The sequence below is a fragment of the Typopeltis vanoorti genome, chromosome 13 (genome assembly GCF_054136105.1).
Source record: "Typopeltis vanoorti isolate ZY-2024b chromosome 13, IOZ_Tvanoo_1.0, whole genome shotgun sequence".
Taxonomy (NCBI): Eukaryota; Metazoa; Arthropoda; class Arachnida; order Uropygi; family Thelyphonidae; genus Typopeltis; species Typopeltis vanoorti.
This window is the reverse complement of record NC_143561.1, coordinates 54430580-54450790: the sequence shown is the minus strand read 5'-3', so window position 1 is coordinate 54450790 and position 20211 is coordinate 54430580. Positions and strand designations below refer to the sequence as shown.

Below are 20211 nucleotides of genomic sequence, written 5' to 3'. Positions count from 1 at the left end.
AAGGCCAGTCTGATAAAGGCAATTAGACTGTCATCTTGAATACATCTATAAGTGCCGTACTTCGTCCACAGGAACATTTGCGAACAACGATACAATAACCAGACTAGCTAGAATGTCTGTTGATGAGATAGAAATTTTATCGCGAAGGTAATAAAGACAACTTCGATGATGCTTGCAATATTAAGAACACTGATCAGCAGAGATAAAGTGGTAATGGCTTCAAGAATTTCCATTTTAGTTCCTGATCAGTTCACATCTGATCTATTGTGGCTCATATCTAATTAAAAGAAATTGAAAGGGATAAAGCAAGTTGGTAGAGAGTGCAGAACTAAAGCAAATGATTTCAGGATTGGAATGGTAGCCAGGAGGATAGATTTAAAGCAAAACTACGATAGTTCTTAAAAATATAAAATATTCTTAATCAAATTATTTTATAAAGAAATTTACTTTTATTATTAAAAACTAACTTATGAATAAAATTGAATATTTTGGAACAAATATTATCTTTTAAACACACCTCTTTTAAAAAAAGAAATAATTTGGCATACATACGTTTGTTTTCTGAAACTGTTGTGGCGGTACAGGAAAGTATGCTGTAGCCAATGAAGTTTTAACTGAGGCTGTTATCCTCGCGCCATCATCCGAGCTTACAGCCCTATATTACCCCATCAATACATTTTCTTCTACAGATAATGGTGAATATAAAAAGCATTCTTGCTTCACCCATCTAGCAAAAAAAAAAAAAAAACTATTGTGGCGAATGGCTAATATGATAAACATCATTGGACATGAAATCTATTGTTATGTTACAGATTTTGGGAATAAATTTATACTTTATTTAAAATATTACAAAAAAATTAATACAATTATAAGAAAAATCAAATAACATTAACCTGTGAGTTAATACGCCTTGGAAAGATGTTTTTAAACATAAGTGTTTCTTGTTTCCAAAACAGTTTAAAGATTACTTAAATGAATTCATAATTAACTAGAATAGACAAAAGGAAAGTTATTGCACAGTTCTCGAATATAAATATGCATGCACGTCTTCTATCAGATGACAAGGTAAAATTAACTTCGAAAAGAAAGCCATAAAGTACACCCACCATTTCGAATGATCTCAATCTAAAAATGGGTTTTAGCACCCCAAATATATGTACATATACATATACAGTATGTGTGTGTGTGTGTGTAGAAAGTACTAGGGGGAACCCCCCTCCCCCCCCCGAGTTCCGGGCTAGTAAGCCGGTAAGCTGGTAAGACAAAAAACGTGACATAAAAACTTTTCAAATTTCGGCTTATATATATATAAATATATATATATATATATTACCCCATCAATATATATTACCCCAATAATATATATATATATTACCCCATATATATATATATATATATATAGTAGGGGAGCTACGTTCCCCTGGCGCCTACGGCGCCCAATCCGCCGTGTTCCGGACCGTAGTCCGGTTCTCCTTGATTTCTGATGACTCAAATTTTGAAGACTCGACACTCAGGGGCTGCCCTGATTGTCGAGTCTTCAAAAGGGGGGATCCTCCCCCCTGGCGCCTACGCCCCCCCGAGTTCCGGACTGGTAGGCTGGTTCTCCTTGAATTCTGGTGACTCGAATTTTGAAGACTCGCCACTCAGGGTAGCCCCTGAGTTTCAAAACGTTTCAAAAAACGTGACATAAAAAGGATTATCTATATATATGCGTGTGTGTGTGTGTGTGTGAGAGAGAGAGAGAGGGGGGGGCTTGGATATGAGAATATTGAATCTGGTCATAGCATTGAAAATCTGTCCATCAGCAAAGTGGCTACATTGATTCTGATTGGCAGGAATGATCATGATATCTTGACTTCGAGGTTGCAAAACACAAGGAATTTTCAGTTAAGAAGGGGTATGTGTGGAACTACAAGACAGTTTCTAATGATAAATTTAGGAGGGAGTTTGAAGTATTGCTATGGTATAAGAATATGTAAGGGAATGAAGTTAGTAGTGCATGGGAGATAGTAAAGAGATATCCAAAGAAAGCAATGACAGACTGTATATCCACATTCAGGAGGAAAAATCAGGTAGAAAGTCGATGGTGATGAGTAGTATCATTAAGCAGGAGTTGAAAAAAAAACATGTTGTTGAAGATACATAAGGAGAAAGGTGATCAGCAAACACAAGCAGTACAAGGCATGGTCAGGAAGGCAAAATCAGATTACGAGACGAAAATAACTGTTCAGGCCAAAATAACTTCCAAAGAGTTCTTTCACTGTAGAAGGATAGCTTGACCGAGTAGTAATGGCTGTGGGGTGACAAAAACGGGACGGGGGGGGGTTATGTAAGATTCTGTATTCATGAAAAAGACGATAAAAAAGTTTTATTACACAAACATACTTACCCTACCATTATTCTTCAATGACAGAATTCATACAAAAAATTTAGGTAGACGTAAATGGGGAATGTATTTCACCATGATGAAGTGATCTTACGCAGCAAATTTCGGTCTTTCAACGTATTATCATAAAACTTCTCACACAAGTTTGTCTTACAAATAACATAGCCCTCATTGCCTCAACACTTAATCTAGATATCTCCTTTGATCATGTACATGGCAGAAAATATTCTCTTAACAGGTGCTGTACATCCTGGAAGCCAAAGAATAAACTCTACAATATTACAAAAGTCTTGAAAGTCTAGGCGTTTTTCGCTCATTTCAGAAAAAATCTCTACCATCTATCAGATACAGGAATGTTTTCTTTATTCCACGTATCCAACTGTCTCACAATTATAGATTTTATGAGGGTCCACTGATCGAATACACGAGTTTATTCTGTTTCTGTGCGTGTGATGAGTTCCTTGTTAAGGCTGTCCTGTATTTCTTTCCATTCAGGTGTCTTAGTAGCACCCACTTGAACTTCTGTTTCCTAAACTGCGCTTCCACTTGTCGGCCTATTCTAAGCTGGTTTCATAGAAATTCTCAACTACCACAAAAAACTTAGCCTCATTAATTTCTCCTGAATCTGCTAAAATTTTCAGTTGTTTTTTGACATCAGTAGTTACAAACACTTCACTTTTTTGGACTTTAAATTGTTTGCAAGATTTTCAATGTTCTTGGCTTTTGTAGCTGAAATATTATCTTTCTCAGTTAAGCTAATGTATGTTTGGAACATAGACACTTGAGCTCTTGCAAATGACAACCACAATTTCAAACAATTTTCGCAGCATAAGAGGGCATTTTTCTTGAGAAAGAAAATAAGAACGAAATCCATCAAACATGCTTAAAATTCTGTCAGTTGATGGATCCAAGGACGAAAATCTTCCATACTCTAACAATTTAGCGTAATTGTTTCCTGCAAAGTCACAAGTTTTTCAGTTTTTCAACCTGACTGTACAGTATTTGTATACTTTCACTGCAAAACATTGAGTCTCATTGATAAACAGTCGACAGCAGAAAAACGCGATAGCAAAACGCGTTTATCGCGTTAACAAAAATACATCTTGACGCAAGTGTTGCCAACATGTATTTTTTTTTATTTTCTCTGAATAAATCACTGCAGATTCGATATTTAGTTTTGAACAATTTGACTCCATGGTTATATAAATTACTGATATCCATGATATTGATATACGATTATAGGTTTGGTCAATCATAAATAATAATTTATAATTGACCAATATTGTAGTATATTTATAGTTTTTATTAAAAACGGGACAAAATTGACATTTTTATTAAAACGAAGGACGGTCGGGAAATATGAAAAAAAAAAAAAAACGGTACTGTCCCTTTCAAAACGGTATGTATGGTCAGCCTAACCATATGCAATGCACACGTAACCTAACCAGTTACGTGTGCATTGCATACTTGCAGACGTAGATGGAACTTTGCCTTGCTCGCAATACTCATCAGCTTTGGATAAAATAGTCCGTATTGTAGACTCGTTAAAACCAAATTCGCTTTTGATCTTACTTTTACTTTCACCACATTTAAATCTTTTAATTATATCAAGTTTTGTATCTAAGGTAATTTCTTTCCTCTTATTTTTTTCACTTAATGACCCGGTTGTGGGATTGCTCTTATTCTTCGACATGGTTAATGGGCTGTAAAATTTAAGAAAAACGTAATTTGTAAATACGTACAGCAGAACAACTGGAGCTATTAATACACCCACCAGTGGCAGCTCATACATAAGCACTGCGACATAGTGACAGGCTGCTACCTGTCACTATTTAAACCGTGAGGCATGTAAATTTCAGAAGTAGTAAATACTGAATTTAACTTTCAGCATTTAACGTTTATTACTGAAGTTAAACGTTCTCCCAAGGTGAGGCATGCTATCGTTACGAGATAAAACACTTTTAGTTAAGCTGTATTATCAGAACTCCGAATGTGCAAGAGAGGCAAGCGCTCCATAGTCTAACATTCATGCAGAATGGAGCATCTCTGTACATATCACAGGTCCTGTCCAGCACCTGCTGCGATCGACATTTGGCGATGACCGTGTCCTCAGTCGCTCTTTCCCGCACGAATGGCCACCAAGATCTCCAGACCTTACACTTTGTGACTTTTGGTTATGAGGCTACTTGAAGTCACAGGTGTACAGAGTTTTTGAGAATGGACGTCAGACGTGGCACGACACCCTGCACAGCATTGAAGAGAGTTTCGGCTGTAATTCCTGTCATGCCATGCCACGTCTGACGTCTATTCTCATGAATGACGGCCGTCACATTGAACATTTGTAATCCTAGCTGCCTTGCGAACTGTGCTGTGCCACTGCACAAACTACTGAAAAAACTGAAGTGCCACCTGTCGGTGGCAAATGTAACTATTCTGGTAATAAAATTTTTCGTTATTAAAAAAAAATCCCATGTCTTACTGTGCATTTCTATGAAAACCGCATCGTTCTACTGTCTATACTTTTCGAATTATTGAATTTTTACTTTTTCTGTTATTATAATTACGGCTATTATTATTATTACTATAGCCTGTTTTTGTTTAGGAGTGTCCCGCATTTTAAATACATTGGCTATTATTACTCAAAAAAGGGGTATATATATTTTTCTGTTACTTTTGGATCACCCTGTATATAGCAGTAGGGTATACAATCGGACATTGCAACACTCCGAACAAAAACAAAAAACAGCTGGCATTGGTAATCCGAAAATATATTTTGCGGTCGTATAATTTGCCACATGTAAGTGTTAGGAATGCATTTTTAACCAATAGAATCGTCGTGGTGTGTTAGTATACAAGGAGCATGAAGTGTATTGGATAAACTAATGTATTTGGGCTCTGATTACTAACTTTCCTGTAGTCAAAGGTCATATTTTTCAAGATGTCTTGATTAAAGAGGACATGGGAGTGCTCTTGCGATAACCTGTCATTGCTTTTAGTAGCTGTATCTGCGCAGCTAAGTGGAGAGAGAGCGAAAGCTCTTTTGTCAACGAGCAAGCAGTAGTGTTTCCTGAGTGTAACCGAGTTTTGAAAGATCAGTATTATACATTAATGTCTAAAATGTTTAAAATTGCAGGGCGCCTGTTTTCTCTAAACGTCTCGTCAAAATATGGCGAGTATGTTCATTGTTTCTGTCCTTTTGGAAACAAACTACATAAACCATTTTATAGAGGACTTGCAAGTCCCGCCTCCATATTAGAAGACACAGGCATGTTTACGAAAGAACATAGAGAAATGCAACGAACGCTAAATAAGGTAGGATTTTGAGACACGTGATGTTATTAATAGGCCATTCCTACTACTATTATTATAATAGTAGTAGGAAAGTAGACTCATCGAGGGAGGATACCTTCTCTGGGTGCCCTTATCTAAATCTTGATTGTAAATCGATAGCTCAATTAAAAAAAAATCAGGCGAATGTTTCTGAGGTGATTATCTTATGATCATCCACAGACATTTTTAAAAAATATTACTGAGTAATTATAGTGCAAAATCATGTTTTTCCCTTGGTCACGGAAGGAATGTTCCCCCCCCACACACACACACCATCGAACATCGTCTCAATAAATAATAGTTGGTGCTCTCTGCCCTGCTTCCAGATTTTTCGAACACGGAGATGAATATCTATGTTATCTATGTTAAAGTTTTGCTAACTAAAGGACCAGCACATTTAATGACAATCGAGTTACATATTTTAACAGCCGCCACTTCTCACTGAATTCTTTGAACGACCTTTTAGCTTAACTCGAATCTACAACCCGATTTGATGTTATCAGATGCAATATAAAATCCCCAGAAAGTGGCAGCAAATTGAATCAGTGAAAGCGAGATCCTTAATCATATAAATGTACTTTTTATATATTGAGTAATTTATTAATTAATGATTTCTGAGCTGATAATATCAGATGTCATCAAATAGCTAAACCTTTACAGACATATTTCGCGAGTTTAAGAAGCAAGCTGATTAAAAACTTCGGTTGTTAAGGGTGTTATACATTTTTATTGGCAACCAGTTTGTGCATTTATGGCATATTAATTTATCCATTTTTTATTAATATTCATTCATACAAAAATAGTTCACTTTGCATTTTATTGTTTAGGAATTGTCTTGTAGCGAGGTAGACCTGTTAGTGTCTTTCTTGTTATGATTTTCTGTTAGCATAGAAGTGCTGTCTATCTACTAGTCTGTTGCTGGTGTATTTATTTTATTCTGTTTTTACATATTCATCTGGTTTCCTTGTTGGTGGCAAGGTCTACCTTCCTGCATTTCTAGCAAAATCTGTACCCTGCAATAATATTATTTTACTACTATTATTATTTTGTTTTGGTATTTGGTAACAACCCCACCACCAGAAAAGGATGAATATTTACTACAATAAGTTTGGAGTTTCAATGAAAAGTGATGTCAATTCAGAGCTTTTTTATACGGGCAAACCCTGAGCTCTCCTAATGCAAACTTTTCTGTTTTTACATATTCATCTGGTTTCCTTGTTGGTGGCAAGGTCTACCTTCCTGCATTTCTAGCAAAATCTGTACCCTGCAATAATATTATTTTACTACTATTATTATTTTGTTTTGGTATTTGGTAACAACCCCACCACCAGAAAAGGATGAATATTTACTACAATAAGTTTGGAGTTTCAATGAAAAGTGATGTCAATTCAGAGCTTTTTTATACGGGCAAACCCTGAGCTCTCCTAATGCAAACATTCATTATTAATTATCAATATTATAACAAATATTTCCATGCTTTTTTAGTGTATAAGGGAGCCAAAATCATAAACTGTGATTGGTTTTAACATGTTTTGAGAATGGTTCCTTGAAATCTGTAGAAGCTCCTGTTGCCAGAAAATAGACCATTCATATGCCGGCCTGGTTGGCCGAGTGGATAGCTTATCTGCTGTCCAGCCAAAAGGCTGCGGGTTCAAATCCTGCCGTGGGCATGGATGTTTGTGAAAGTACTAGTGGTAGTCAGTGGTAGATGGCGTTGGTGTTAGATGATGAAGGTTGGTGGAGTAGTGAGAAGAATTGTAGAGTGGATGCCCTCCCTTGATGAGTCTAGACTCCCTGGAGGTGTGATGTAATAATAATATGAGAGAGAGAGAGAGAGATTATTAATGTCACATTGCTTCTATTAGTTAGTGCCTAAAGTTTTTAAGAAGGCATTTGTGAACAGTATTCCATATCAGGACAGATTTGGGATTGGTTGAAGAGTAAGCAGCATCAGGAAATAGAAGAAAAAATATTAAAACGGACTTGAAGGTTGCCATGGGTGTGATTCTTTATGCCAAGAACAACTTAAAACTATTTCTAGTTTAATGATCACACAAAGTGAAAAAGCATGATATACTTTATTCAACTTGGAAATCTTGACTAGTTTTGAGTGCTGAAGGTACACTTTGTCACTGAATGTTACAAGAAATTAAAGCTAGAGAAGGTAAGCATATTGCATTAAGCAATAAAAGAATACAAATGATAAAATTATACAATGAATGCATGAAAGCAGGTATGTTAGTTGGTATTGTCATGCTTTGTAATGTAATGCATTACAAAGCCTAGGTCTGTAGATGCCAGATTTCTGATGAAGACCAAACCTGGTGCATGAACAAACCTCGATTTTTATCGCACTGAGTAGTGCATTTTGGAAGTCTCCATGAATTTTCTGACAAAACATTTGGGTTTGATACAAGGCATTTTTATTTATTTTGTCAGAGTACTGATTGTTTGTAATTGGTTGTGTGAAGCTCATCTGGACTTTTTCCAACCTCTTTAAGATACTCTGACATGTAGAGCTCTCTGGAGCATCCTGTTTGGCCAGCATAGCAAATGATGCGCGAACAGTGAATCTTGTAGACCTGAGTTCCTTGAGTGTGTGTGTGTGTGTGTGGGAGGGGGATTTTGGCGGTGTAAGAATTGGGAGATCTTGTATAATGGAGCAAAAGCCATCTTTATGTCATGACTTCAGAAAAAATGAGGGATTTTGACAATGCACATATGGAACAATGCCTTTGGAATTATGCTTGTTATTCAGTATCTTGTGTGGAGTTTTTCAAATCTTGATAGTTTTGAACCTATGTGGTAAGAGATGGGGTATGAGTGTGTCAGCTAGTTTTTCATCCTGCAAAGTAGGCAAATTTAAGAACACACATTTCTGTATAGTGAGCAATTAAGTCTTTTATCCTCAAATACTTATAGGCAACTTTCAAGGAAAGTTAATGTCCAGCTGAAGTAGACTATGTATTGCTCAATATAATGACCCATTCACACCATATAACTGTAGTGTTTTGAGCTTTCCTCTTATCACTCTGTCGTATGCCTTTTCTAGATCTACAAAACTTAATTACAAATCCTTGTTATCCCAAGATTTCTCAACTATTTAAAGTGAAAATCTGATCCTGACAACTTCTATTTGGCCTGAACCAGCTTATTCTTCACCAAGCTTTCTTTCCACAATTTTTCTTAGCTGTTTCTCAAGTATACTTGCATAAATCTTATCAGCAACATTCAGCAAGGAAATACCTCTGTAATTCTCACATTCAGATTTATATCCTTTCTTATATATGGGTACTATGAGAGCTCTACTCAGTCATCTGAAATTCATCCCTCTGTCCAAGCCTTCTGAACTATGCAGTGCAGTCACTGTAAACCTTCTGTACCTTCATATTTGAGCACTTCTGGTTGAATTTCATCTACTCCAGCTGCCTTTCCACATTTTAGGTTTTTGATTACTATCTCCATGTCAAGTATTGATACGTAATTGCATTCCTGTTGAGTGTTTTCTACCACCATGCTCACATTGCTTATTTCATTTAGCAGTCTTTCAAAGTAATTATTTATACATCTAGAATATCATTATCTTCAATTTTCATGTCACCTTTATCATCTCTCATTCCTTTTACTGTACTCTTTCCTCCATTTCCAAGCTTTTTCAATTGCCTCCAGAATATTTTACATCATATAATGGTAGTGTTTTGAAGACTAGGAATAGTCTTCAAATGGGACATGGACTAGTAATAACTAGTCCATGTTCTTACCATAGTCTTCCCATGACTTTTGTTCAGCTAGTTTTACACAGTGTTTTGCTTTCTTATATTTTGCTCTGTATTCTCTTAGAGCTCAAGCTTACTTACTTGCCAGAAACTTTTGATATACTTTTTTCTTTTCCTTAACTTTCTGAGTTCACCATGGAGTTCTGATTTTTCTATCCTTATAGACATCATCACCACATTCATCTCTGGCTGAATCAGTCCATGTTTTTTTCAGGGTTTACTCCCAAATATCCAAGGTTTGGTTTTTGTTTTCAACTTCTTTCATTTTTTCTTGAATAATGTTGGTGTATATGAGTCTGCAGTTCACCTCTGAAAGCTGCTCAACTTTGATTCATTTTAAAACTTTCTTACACCCTCTTCTTTTCAGTATGCAATTCAGTTTTATGTTGCTCAAAACTAAATAGCAGTCACTTCCTATTTCAAATCCAGTCCTGTAGTACCACTATAAGAACTCTGTTGCTGACTTTGTGGGATTTGTTCCGGTTGCTGACTTTGTGGGATTTGTTCCGGTTGCTGACTTTGTGGTGTTTGCCCTGGTTCCCTGCGAAAACAGTCTTGTGTGCTGATGATGCAAGCTGAAGAGAGAGTTATAAGAAGTGATGCCCACATGCAGTCTCTTTAGGATGATTTATAGCTTCAAATGGTAGGTGAGAGTTGCCAATTTTATATCAGTAAGTGTTAGGTTTGCACTTTATATTGCAGAGTGTGGAACTGTGGCTCATGAGATGGATGAGATTTGGTACCTGGAAGGAGAGGAACTGTCACTAGATACCTGAGGTTCAAATGGTACATTAGAAGAGTAGTGAAGACTACATAATTTAATGATGTTGTGATATGGAGATGAGGTAGTGATTGTAACAAACCTTTCCTAATATCATGTCTCTGCTATGTGCATATTTAGTCATCTTTTTTGTTGCAAAGAAGAAGTTCTGAGGGTTTCTAGACAAGTAACTAAGGTAATATCAGCACTCTGGGACATCGATTATGCTAAGAAATTGAGATAAATTACACAGTTTAGTGCAACTTGCAGAATGAGGTGATATTATTATCATCAATCATGAGAGATTTGCTCAACTGACAACATATTTATCATGTTTATTCATCATATAATATATTATAGATTTTAGTTTCATGAGGGGGATTCTTTTTAGTAGAGAGTGAAAGAGAGGAAAAACAAGAGGCCACCTATGAATTAAATAAAAGTGTGGTGAAGATGGGAGTGGGCAGTAGAATTTTTTCATGGAGAGTAGTGAATGGAATGCATTATCAAGTGTGTTGCAAATGCTAAGGGTGTGAATGAGTTTGAGGTTCAGTATGATAGATAGGTTGCTGGAGGAGTATGATCTCCTGTGATGAGTATTGATACCATGGAAATTTTATTATTATTATAGTCTTTCAATTTTGAAATCCTGTGATTAACTGCTTCCAGGTCAAAGTTAATCTTGCCTTAGTTCAAGGACATAATCTACCATTTTACTATAATTTATGAAAATGCATTTTTAAAGGTTTTAGGTAGCAGGAATATTATTAATTTTATATGATAACAAGAAAAGTATCAAAAGGAAATAAAAATATACAAGGAAAGTATTTCTCAAACAGTCACAAACACAATTGAACTTTATTATAATTGAATTTTATTACATAATACTGCAGTGTAATTGCAAATGATGAAAATAATGACAGTGAAATAATTGAGCAACAGACAATTTGTAGCAACTGAATTAAGTAGGATTAGATAATTTTTTTTAAAAATTATCTTTAAGCTACTATAATATAGATGAAAATCAAGTCTTCTTTTTGTAGAATTATAATGTATACAATTTTATTTTATTTTTACACTGAAAGTTGTTTTCTTTCTTAAAAGATTATAGAGAAAGATATTAATCCTTATGTGGACAAATGGGAAGATGCAGGAGAATTTCCTTCTCATGAAATATTTAAAACATTAGGGAATGCAGGCTTTCTAGGCATAGAAAGACCAACAGGTAGTATTGTTTAATTTTCTTACAGTTTTTATTTAGAAGATAGGTGTAGTTTAATGTATGTAGAAGATTATTTTTTATTATTAACCTACATTTTGGTTCCAAAATTAAGTTTTTACTCTTGTTCACAATAGAATAAATACTGTGCTCATTGTATTGTATTGTAATGTATTATTATTATTAGGATATTTCTGCAGAAGTATGAAATTTCTGTACACAATTTTATAGTAACCCATTCTGCTTGTTTGCTACTCTTCAACAAAAATTTAACTTCCAGGAATTTATGATCTTTTCATTACTGATCTTTTGTCAGAAAGGCATCAGAAAAATCTTAATTTACATACCAAAAAGTCCCCTATTCCTGATGGTATCTCCCTAGTTATATTCAAAAGTTGTGCTCCAGAACTAAAATCTGTAGTATATTTCTCTCTACACTCTTTTTTTTACTCAGTGACATCTATATAAATACCTGGATGCCAGCCTATATTTAGTCTATTTCCAAAAAGGAAAATAAAAATTCAGCCATCAAATTACCAACCCACTGCTTTCACCTCAGTCTCCATTGAAATAATGAAGAAAATCATCTATGGTTACCTTCTTTGCTAGCTGGTGACCCATCTGCTAATCAGTGATGGCTCATGTGGATTATTATTATTATTACGGGTATCTCCATGAAGTCAGTAGACTCATCGCGGGAGACCCAAACTAGCAAAACAATATCTGTCATATCTCTTCTTGAATTCATTTACAGACGAAGAGCTCACAACTAAGTCAGGCAATGAATTCCACTCATTCACCACCCTCCAGGCAAAAAACCTTGTTCTGACACCTTTGTTAACCACACTCTTCTTTAATTTCCAGAGATGACCTCTTGTTCTTCCATCACTTTCACACAGCTGAAACATTTCCCCTGCATCAATCCTATAAAAACCTTTTAGTAATTTGAATGTTTCTATCATATCCCCTCTTCTTCGCCTATCAACCAATCTCTGCAATCCACAAGCTCTCAATCTATCAATGTAGGGAGCATTTTTTATATCACTCACCAACTTGGTCACTCTTCTCTGAACCCTCTCCACAGCCTCCTCATCTCCAAGGAATCCAGGTGACCAGACCTGAGCACAGTAATCCAAATGTGGAAGTATCAATGCTTTATAAAGGGGAATAATAACCTCTTTATCTCTGGATGTCAGTGTGTTCCTCAACAACCAAGTAATCCTATGTGCAATCTTGGACACCTTAGCAATGTGTCCTCTGAACTTCATCTCCCTATCTACCAATACCCCTAAGTCCCTAGCCTCATCAATCTCTTGGAGTACCTTTCCATCGATGTAGTACACGGCTGGTAATCTTTTAATCCCAAAATGCATGACTTTACACTTTTCCACATTGAACTGACATCCATTTTCTTTTGCCCATTTTACCAGCTTATTTAAATCCTCCTGCAAACTTTCAACATCAGCTTGATTTTTTATTGCACTACACAACTTTGCATCATCAGCAAACAACTGAATATCTCCCTTTAAGCCGTTTCCTATATCATTTATATACAAATTAAACAACATTGGCCCAAGCACAGAGCCCTGAGGCACACCACTGGTCACCTGCCTCATTCTGGACTCGGCTCCTCCATACACCACCTTATGGTATCTCTCCCTGAGCCATTCTCCTATCCATATCACCAATTTAATATCCATTCCCATCTGCTCCAATTTGCGTAACAGTGTTCTATGGGGTATCCTGTCAAAAGCCTTAGCAAAATCCAGAAGTACCACTGTGTAGCCAGTTCCTTTGTCCAACTCAGATGTTATTCTATTATGAATAGTTAATAGATTGCTAAGGCAGGATCTACCTTTAACAAAACCATGTTGGCCTCTATAGAGTATCATATCCTGATCCACCCATTCTTGAATTTTGTCTTTAACCAACTTTTCCAATACTTTTACCACTACTCCTGAGATGGTGATTGGTCTGTAATTCAATACCGCAGTTTTAGAGCCACCCTTATGCAAAGGAACCACTTTGCCTAACTTCCACTCCCTAGGGACCACACCAGAGCTCAAACTTAAGTTAAATATCCAGGTGAGAGGGGTTGACAATTCATTTGCACATTCACGCAACATCCGAGCTGATATTCCATCTAAGCCTACCGCAGTGTTTGCATTTAAGTTTTGCAATATATTTAATACCTCTGATTCTTTAGCTTCAATTCTCACATTAGGTATTGCTGTAGGTATAGAGATATCCTCACTTGGGTGATAGACTTTTGAAAAGTGATCACTCAGTAACTCGACTATTACATCTGATTTTGTCACCTCAATACCATCAGCACCCACTAAGGTTATCCTTCCGAAGTCATTCTTCCTCTTACTTGCCACATAGCGGAAGAACTCTTTGGGATTACCCTTGATCTCTTTGGCTAAGGTCTTCTCATAATCTGATTTAGCTTTTCTTACTATGCTGGTAACTTTCCTAGCTTGAGCCTTGTACTGCTCATGGGTGTCCTGATCGCCTTTCTCCTTGTAAATTCTCCATAACATTTTCTTTTTTTGCAGTTCAAGCTTGATACTACTGCTCATCCATCTAATGCCTGCCTTGTTTGACCTCCTAACCATGGGGACACAATCTGATATTGCTTTCCTCAGATACCCGCTGATTTTATCCCAAGCACTGCTAACATCTTTCCCTTGCAATATGTTCTGCCATGGGATGGCTGCAAGCTCACTCCGAAGCTTGTTATAATTGCCTAACCTGTAGTTCCGTACATACCCCTTCTTAATAGAAAAATCCACAGATTTTGCAACCTCCCAAGTCAATACCACATGATCGCTTTCACCAACTGGAGGTAACGAGGACACCTTACTTATGCATATAACCTCTGAACCAATAACCAGGTCCAACACTCTCACACCACGTGTCCCTTCAGTTACGTGCTGTTTCAAGTAATTATCTCGTAGAAGATGTATGAATTCCATTTCCTTTTTGCTACGTGATATTTCCTCCTTCCAATTGATATCACCGTAATTAAAATCCCCCATAATAATCACCAAGCCTTCACTCATTGCACTAAGTTGCTGATGCATGAATTCAATATCTCCCCCCGTACTCCCTGGCCTATAGCAGCATCCAACTGTATATTTGGTTGCGTTGGTCGCTATTTCGCACCAGACTGCCTCAAATGAACTCTTATTCACATGTCTATCATCATGATATACTACTTTCTTTGGCTGCAACACATCAGCTATCATCAACAGTACTCCTTCCCCTGTTCTATCTTCTCTATCCTCCCTGAAAATAGTGTACCCATCACATTCAATTCCAGTGACCACATCTGCTGACAGCCAAGTTTCACTAATGCCTACAACTTTTGGTGAGATTTCACTGACTAATGCCAAAAATTCTTCTCTCTTATTTCGAATGCTTCTAGCATTGGTATACAAAAATTGCAGATTCCCTCTAGATCTTGTACCGGCTTTAGAACTGATATATAAGTCATTAACTACCGTAGTCCTATGCCGATTTTTATCCCCTCTCTTCTGCAATTTATTCAGCCTATAAGGATCAATAAATACACAATCAGTGCTAAAGTTTCTCTCTCTTACACTCAACCTTTTCAATATTAGTTTCCCTGCCCAATAACTTCAACCTGTTCAGAAAACAATAACTTCTTCAATCGCTTATGTCCTTCCATGTTAAGATGCAGTCCATCTCTAGCATACAACTGCCTTTTTCCTTCAAACACACTCCAAACATCAACAAACTCCAGACCTCTTTTTCTGCACATTCTTGCAATCATATCATTCATTATCATTGCTCGTCTACTTAACTCGTAATTGTCAAAACGAGGCAGCACACACACTATTCTCCCATTGACACTTTTCCTCTTCACAATATCTAATAATGTTCTTAAATCTTTTCCTACCCGATTTATACTACCTCTCAGGTCATTCGTACCCACCATAACTATCATCTTGTCTGCTTCATGCCCTCTCTTTATTGCTAAAGCCACTCTTTCTATTGTCCCATCAGCCAAGCACTCCTCATGCATACCACTCTCCATACCCTTAATCATAGAATCACCATATATTTTACTACTCTTAACTTCATTCAAGTCCACACTCATGGACTCATTCTCTACACTATTCAGCATGACTCTCCCAGCTTCATTACTCAACTCTCTATTACTTACCCCCCCACTCTCACTACATCTCATTTCTTCTAGGCCACTTGTGGTTTTATTATATTGACTCACAATCACTCCCATACTATTTATTACTGAATCATTCACCAAAGACTCACCCATATGTAATCCTGTTCTAGTTACTTCAGCTAAAGTAATCTCTATAGTCCTAATTTCTCTGTTTAACACATTAAAGTCCGCTTTAACTTCCAGTATCTCCTTACCGATCACTTCCACTTCCTCATGAAGAAGATGAAGGTCATTTTTCATTTTCATAAACTCCCGCCGAAGTTCTTCCGCTACGGTCCCGAATAGGATAATGGAATAATGGAATCCCGAATAATGGAATCCCTAGAGGATTCCATTACTCTAAATCCATTGCACATCCTATGTAACTCACTCGCATTGTGGTTTGTAGAAATTTATGCTATTGCCCTTGGCATTTCCCTAGTATCTGACCATATCTGGCAAATTATCATTCTTTATAACTGGTGATTAGTTTACGGAATTAACAACACATATAAAGTATATTAATTAAAGGTAACTTTAATGAATAACTTCTATATTTCGGCAACGTCACATTGCCATCTTCAGGAACATAAAGATATGGTATGTGCACGCAGGCACTAACACAAAGCAAATGAGGAAGAAAGCAAGAAACTAATATTGTTCCTAAAGTCCTAATGGTGCCCTCTGGCAGGCTAATTTGGTAGTCTTGGCAGTTGGGCTGAAGTTCTCATAATGTAAGTCTCCCAAATTTGGGGTAGTTTCATGCACCCAAATTTGTTGAGGTTAGGAACGTTTTTTAGAGCTGCTGAAGATTCTTTGAATAATCTTTCATATTTAAACTTGCTGCGATGAATTATTTTTGTTTTCTTCCAACGAATTTTATGGTGGGTATCTAAGGCATGGTCTGCCAGCCCAGAGCGGCTGTACTGGTGGAACCGGATGTAGTCTTGGTGTTCTGAAATCCTGATATTTGTTGTTCTGCCTGTTTGGCCAAAGTAGGACAATTTGCAGCTGCAAGGGACCTGGTATACACCAGGTAGGTCTAGGGGAAGTGGTTGGTCTTTGGTAGAGCGGATAAGGGATGCCAACTTTTTATATGGTCTGTAACAGGAAGTAAGGTCATATTTTTTGAGGATATTGGTTATTTTCTCAGAGGTGCCCTGGATGTAGGGGATGGTGATAGACTTGGTGTAATCTTTATTGTGGAGGGGGGGTTGTGGTTTACTGGTTTTAGTATTTTTTGGATTTTTTTGGGGTTATAGCCATTGGCTAAGAAAGTGTTGAGGATGTGATTTAGTTCAGTAGTTAGGGCCTTGTCATCTGAGCAGATTAATTTTGCCCTGTTATATAGTGTTTTTATAACCCCATATTGTTGTGAGTGGGGGTGGTGGGACTGCTGGTGAATGTATCTGCCAGTATGGGTGGGTTTTCTGTGAACAGAGAAAACCAAAGATCCATCAAGCTCGCGGGTGAGTAAAGTGTCTAGGAAAGGGAGGGTGTTGTTTTCCTCTTTTTCTAAGGTGAACTGGACTCTGGGGTGTTGGTTGTTTAACTACTGAACTAAACCACATCCTCAACACTTTCTTAGCCAATGGCTATAACCCCCCAAAAATACTAAAACCAGTAAACCACAACCCCCCCTCCACAATAAAGATTACACCAAGTCTATCACCATCCCCTACATCCAGGGCACCTCTGAGAAAATAACCAATATCCTCAAAAAATATGACCTTACTTCCTGTTACAGACCATATAAAAAGTTGGCATCCCTTATCTGCTCTACCAAAGACCAACCACTTCCCCTAGACCTACCTGATGTATACCAGGTCCCTTGCAGCTGCAAATTGTCCTACTTTGGCCAAACAGGCAGAACAACAAATATCAGGATTTCAGAACACCAAGACTACATCCGGTTCCACCAGTACAGCCGCTCTGGGCTGGCAGACCATGCCTTAGATACCCACCATAAAATTCGTTGGAAGAAAACAAAAATAATTCATCGCAGCAAGTTTAAATATGAAAGATTATTCAAAGAATCTTCAGCAGCTCTAAAAAAACGTTCCTAACCTCAACAAATTTGGGTGCATGAAACTACCCCAAATTTGGGAGACTTACATTATGAGAACTTCAGCCCAACTGCCAAGACTACCAAATTAGCCTGCCAGAGGGCACCATTAGGACTTTAGGAACAATATTAGTTTCTTGCTTTCTTCCTCATTTGCTTTGTGTTAGTGCCTGCATGCACATACCATATCTTTATGTTCCTGAAGATGGCAATGTGACGTTGCCGAAATATAGAAGTTATTCATTAAAGTTACCTTTAATTAATATACTTTACATGCGTTGTTAATTCCGTAAACTAATCACCAGTTATGTCTGACCAGCGTATAAGCCTTGCTACTAGTATCATTCTTTAGTCTACCTTCTCTCTGTAATAGGATAACCAGTTTTCTCTCTTGGTTTTGATCACTGCACATCACTGTGATAGCTCCTCTTCAGATTTCCCTGTCAATTCTGGAGTGCCTTGGGGCTCAGTTGTGTTACCTACCTTCTTGAACATAAATATTCTCTTACTGAGCAGTTATCTAATACATAATTTTGTTGGTGATACACTCCATTCCACATATTCATTTGACAAACTTTATTGTCCAAACACCCCAAGTTTCAAGAACTTCTGTAACCAGTGCCTTAAGTGCAAACCTTCCGTAAAATGTGGCAAAGCTAACTGTAGTCACCTTCAGTGATATTAGAATACAGGTCTGCTTTTTTTTTTGTTTTTCTTTCTTTCTTTTTTTTTTTTTTAACACAAAAAGATCATCAATCATCTTCCGTTTTTCTTGGTAATACTCGTCCACCTGACGGGATTACTTTTCAACTGATATTTACCTCTTAGTTTTACCTGGAACAAACAAATAACATTAATTACTTCCTTAGCCTATAAAAAAACTTGGCATTCTTTTTCAGCTAAAGATGATTTTTTCATCCATCCTTCTACTAACTTTGCACAAAGTTCAAATCTGCCCAGTCTTAAAGAATACTATTCTCATGATTTGTATAGTGCATTTAGAGCTGTCCTGAAAATTCTTGATGTTGTGAAGAGGAGTGTGGTCTGGCTGATCAGTGATCACTCTCTCTTTCTCTCTGTGAATCACTTTAACCATTGTCTTACAGACTGGCAATTTCAGGCTAATGAGGGTGATCTGAAAAGTTCTCGGACTAACAATAAAAAAACGAATTTATAATTTCAAAATTAATTTTATTTTTCCACATAATCTCCTGTAAGACTAATATATTTATTCCCAGCGATGCTCCAGGGCCATTATCCCGTCCATGTAGTGGTTCTCCGTAAGATCTGCAAAATACCCCTCTATAGCTATCACCTCTTGATTTGAAGAAAAATGCTGACCAGCAAGGAAGAGTTCTAGGAAGTTTTGGGAAGAGATAAAAGTCAGAGGGAGCCAAATCTGGGGAATATTGTTCCAACAGTTCATAATGCAGATCCTTTAATTTTCCCATTGCCAAAACACCTTTTTGGGCAGGTGCATTGTTCTGATGAAAGATGATTTTTTCTTCTGCAAGCTGGGTCTTTTCTCATGAGTTTTTTCGTCTAGTCTAGTTAAAAGATCGGAATAATATTCCCCAGTTATTGTTTTACTCTTTTCAAGATAATTAATAAACAAAATGCATTTAGCATCCCAAAAAGGTCATGGCATCAGTGATCCCATGACCTTTCCTGCTGATGGAACCGATTTTGTCTTCTTTGGTGCTGAACAACCAGCTTCTGTCCACTGTTTTGATTGTTTGGATTCTGGGGCGTAATGGTGAATCTAAGTCTCATCCATAGCAATAGATTGATGCACAAAAATCAGTTTTATTCTTGTTAAAACACTCCAAGCACTGTTCAGAGATTTTCATGTGAGTGCATTTTTGATCTACTGTGAGCAAGCACACCACCCATCTTGTGCAAAGCTTTTTCATTTGCAATTCTTCATGCAAAATATGTCCTACAATTTCTTTTGAAATGCTTATAGTCTCAGTAATTTCACGCATTTTGACTTTCCAGTCATCCAATACCATACTGTGCACTTGATCAATGATTTCTGGTGTTGTTACACTTTTTGGACGTCCTTCACATGGATCATCGTCAAGGCTGGTACGGCCACGTTTAAACTCTGCATCCCATTTCTTAATTGTCAGAAATGAAGGAGAAGAGTGCCCATAAACTTTTATGACCTTCAAACGAATTTCTTTTGGTGTTAAAACTTCTTTTACAAAGAATTCTATAACCGAATACTAAATTTTATCCATTTCAAGGGATACAGACAACACTTTTGCTTCAGACAGCTGTATAAAACAAACTACTTGATAGAATGACTTGAAATTTCACATGGATGCTTATGAAAGGCGTACCAACTTAGAAAATTTTTTTATTTCGTATTCAAACACAAGTAGTACAGTAGTAAGTAAGTGGTGCAACGTGATTTACAACAAATTAGGATACATTACAAAGAGATCAGCTTAGATTTGGTAGGTGAATTATACAGGGAA

At 36.9% G+C, this 20211-nt stretch overlaps 1 protein-coding gene across 1 annotated transcript in view; it reads left to right on the top strand.

Annotated features, from left to right (window-relative positions):
- Nucleotides 1-5188: 5188 nt before the first annotated feature.
- Nucleotides 5189-20211, top strand: part of LOC150100162 (putative acyl-CoA dehydrogenase 6) — a 90096-nt gene continuing 75073 nt past the window's right edge. Inside the window, exons 1-2 of the mRNA XM_090402280.1 lie at nt 5189-5698; nt 11357-11477. Of these exons, the coding sequence (XP_090258406.1) occupies nt 5495-5698; nt 11357-11477 (325 nt within the window). The 5' untranslated portion in view covers nt 5189-5494. The remainder of the gene's footprint in view (nt 5699-11356; nt 11478-20211) is intronic.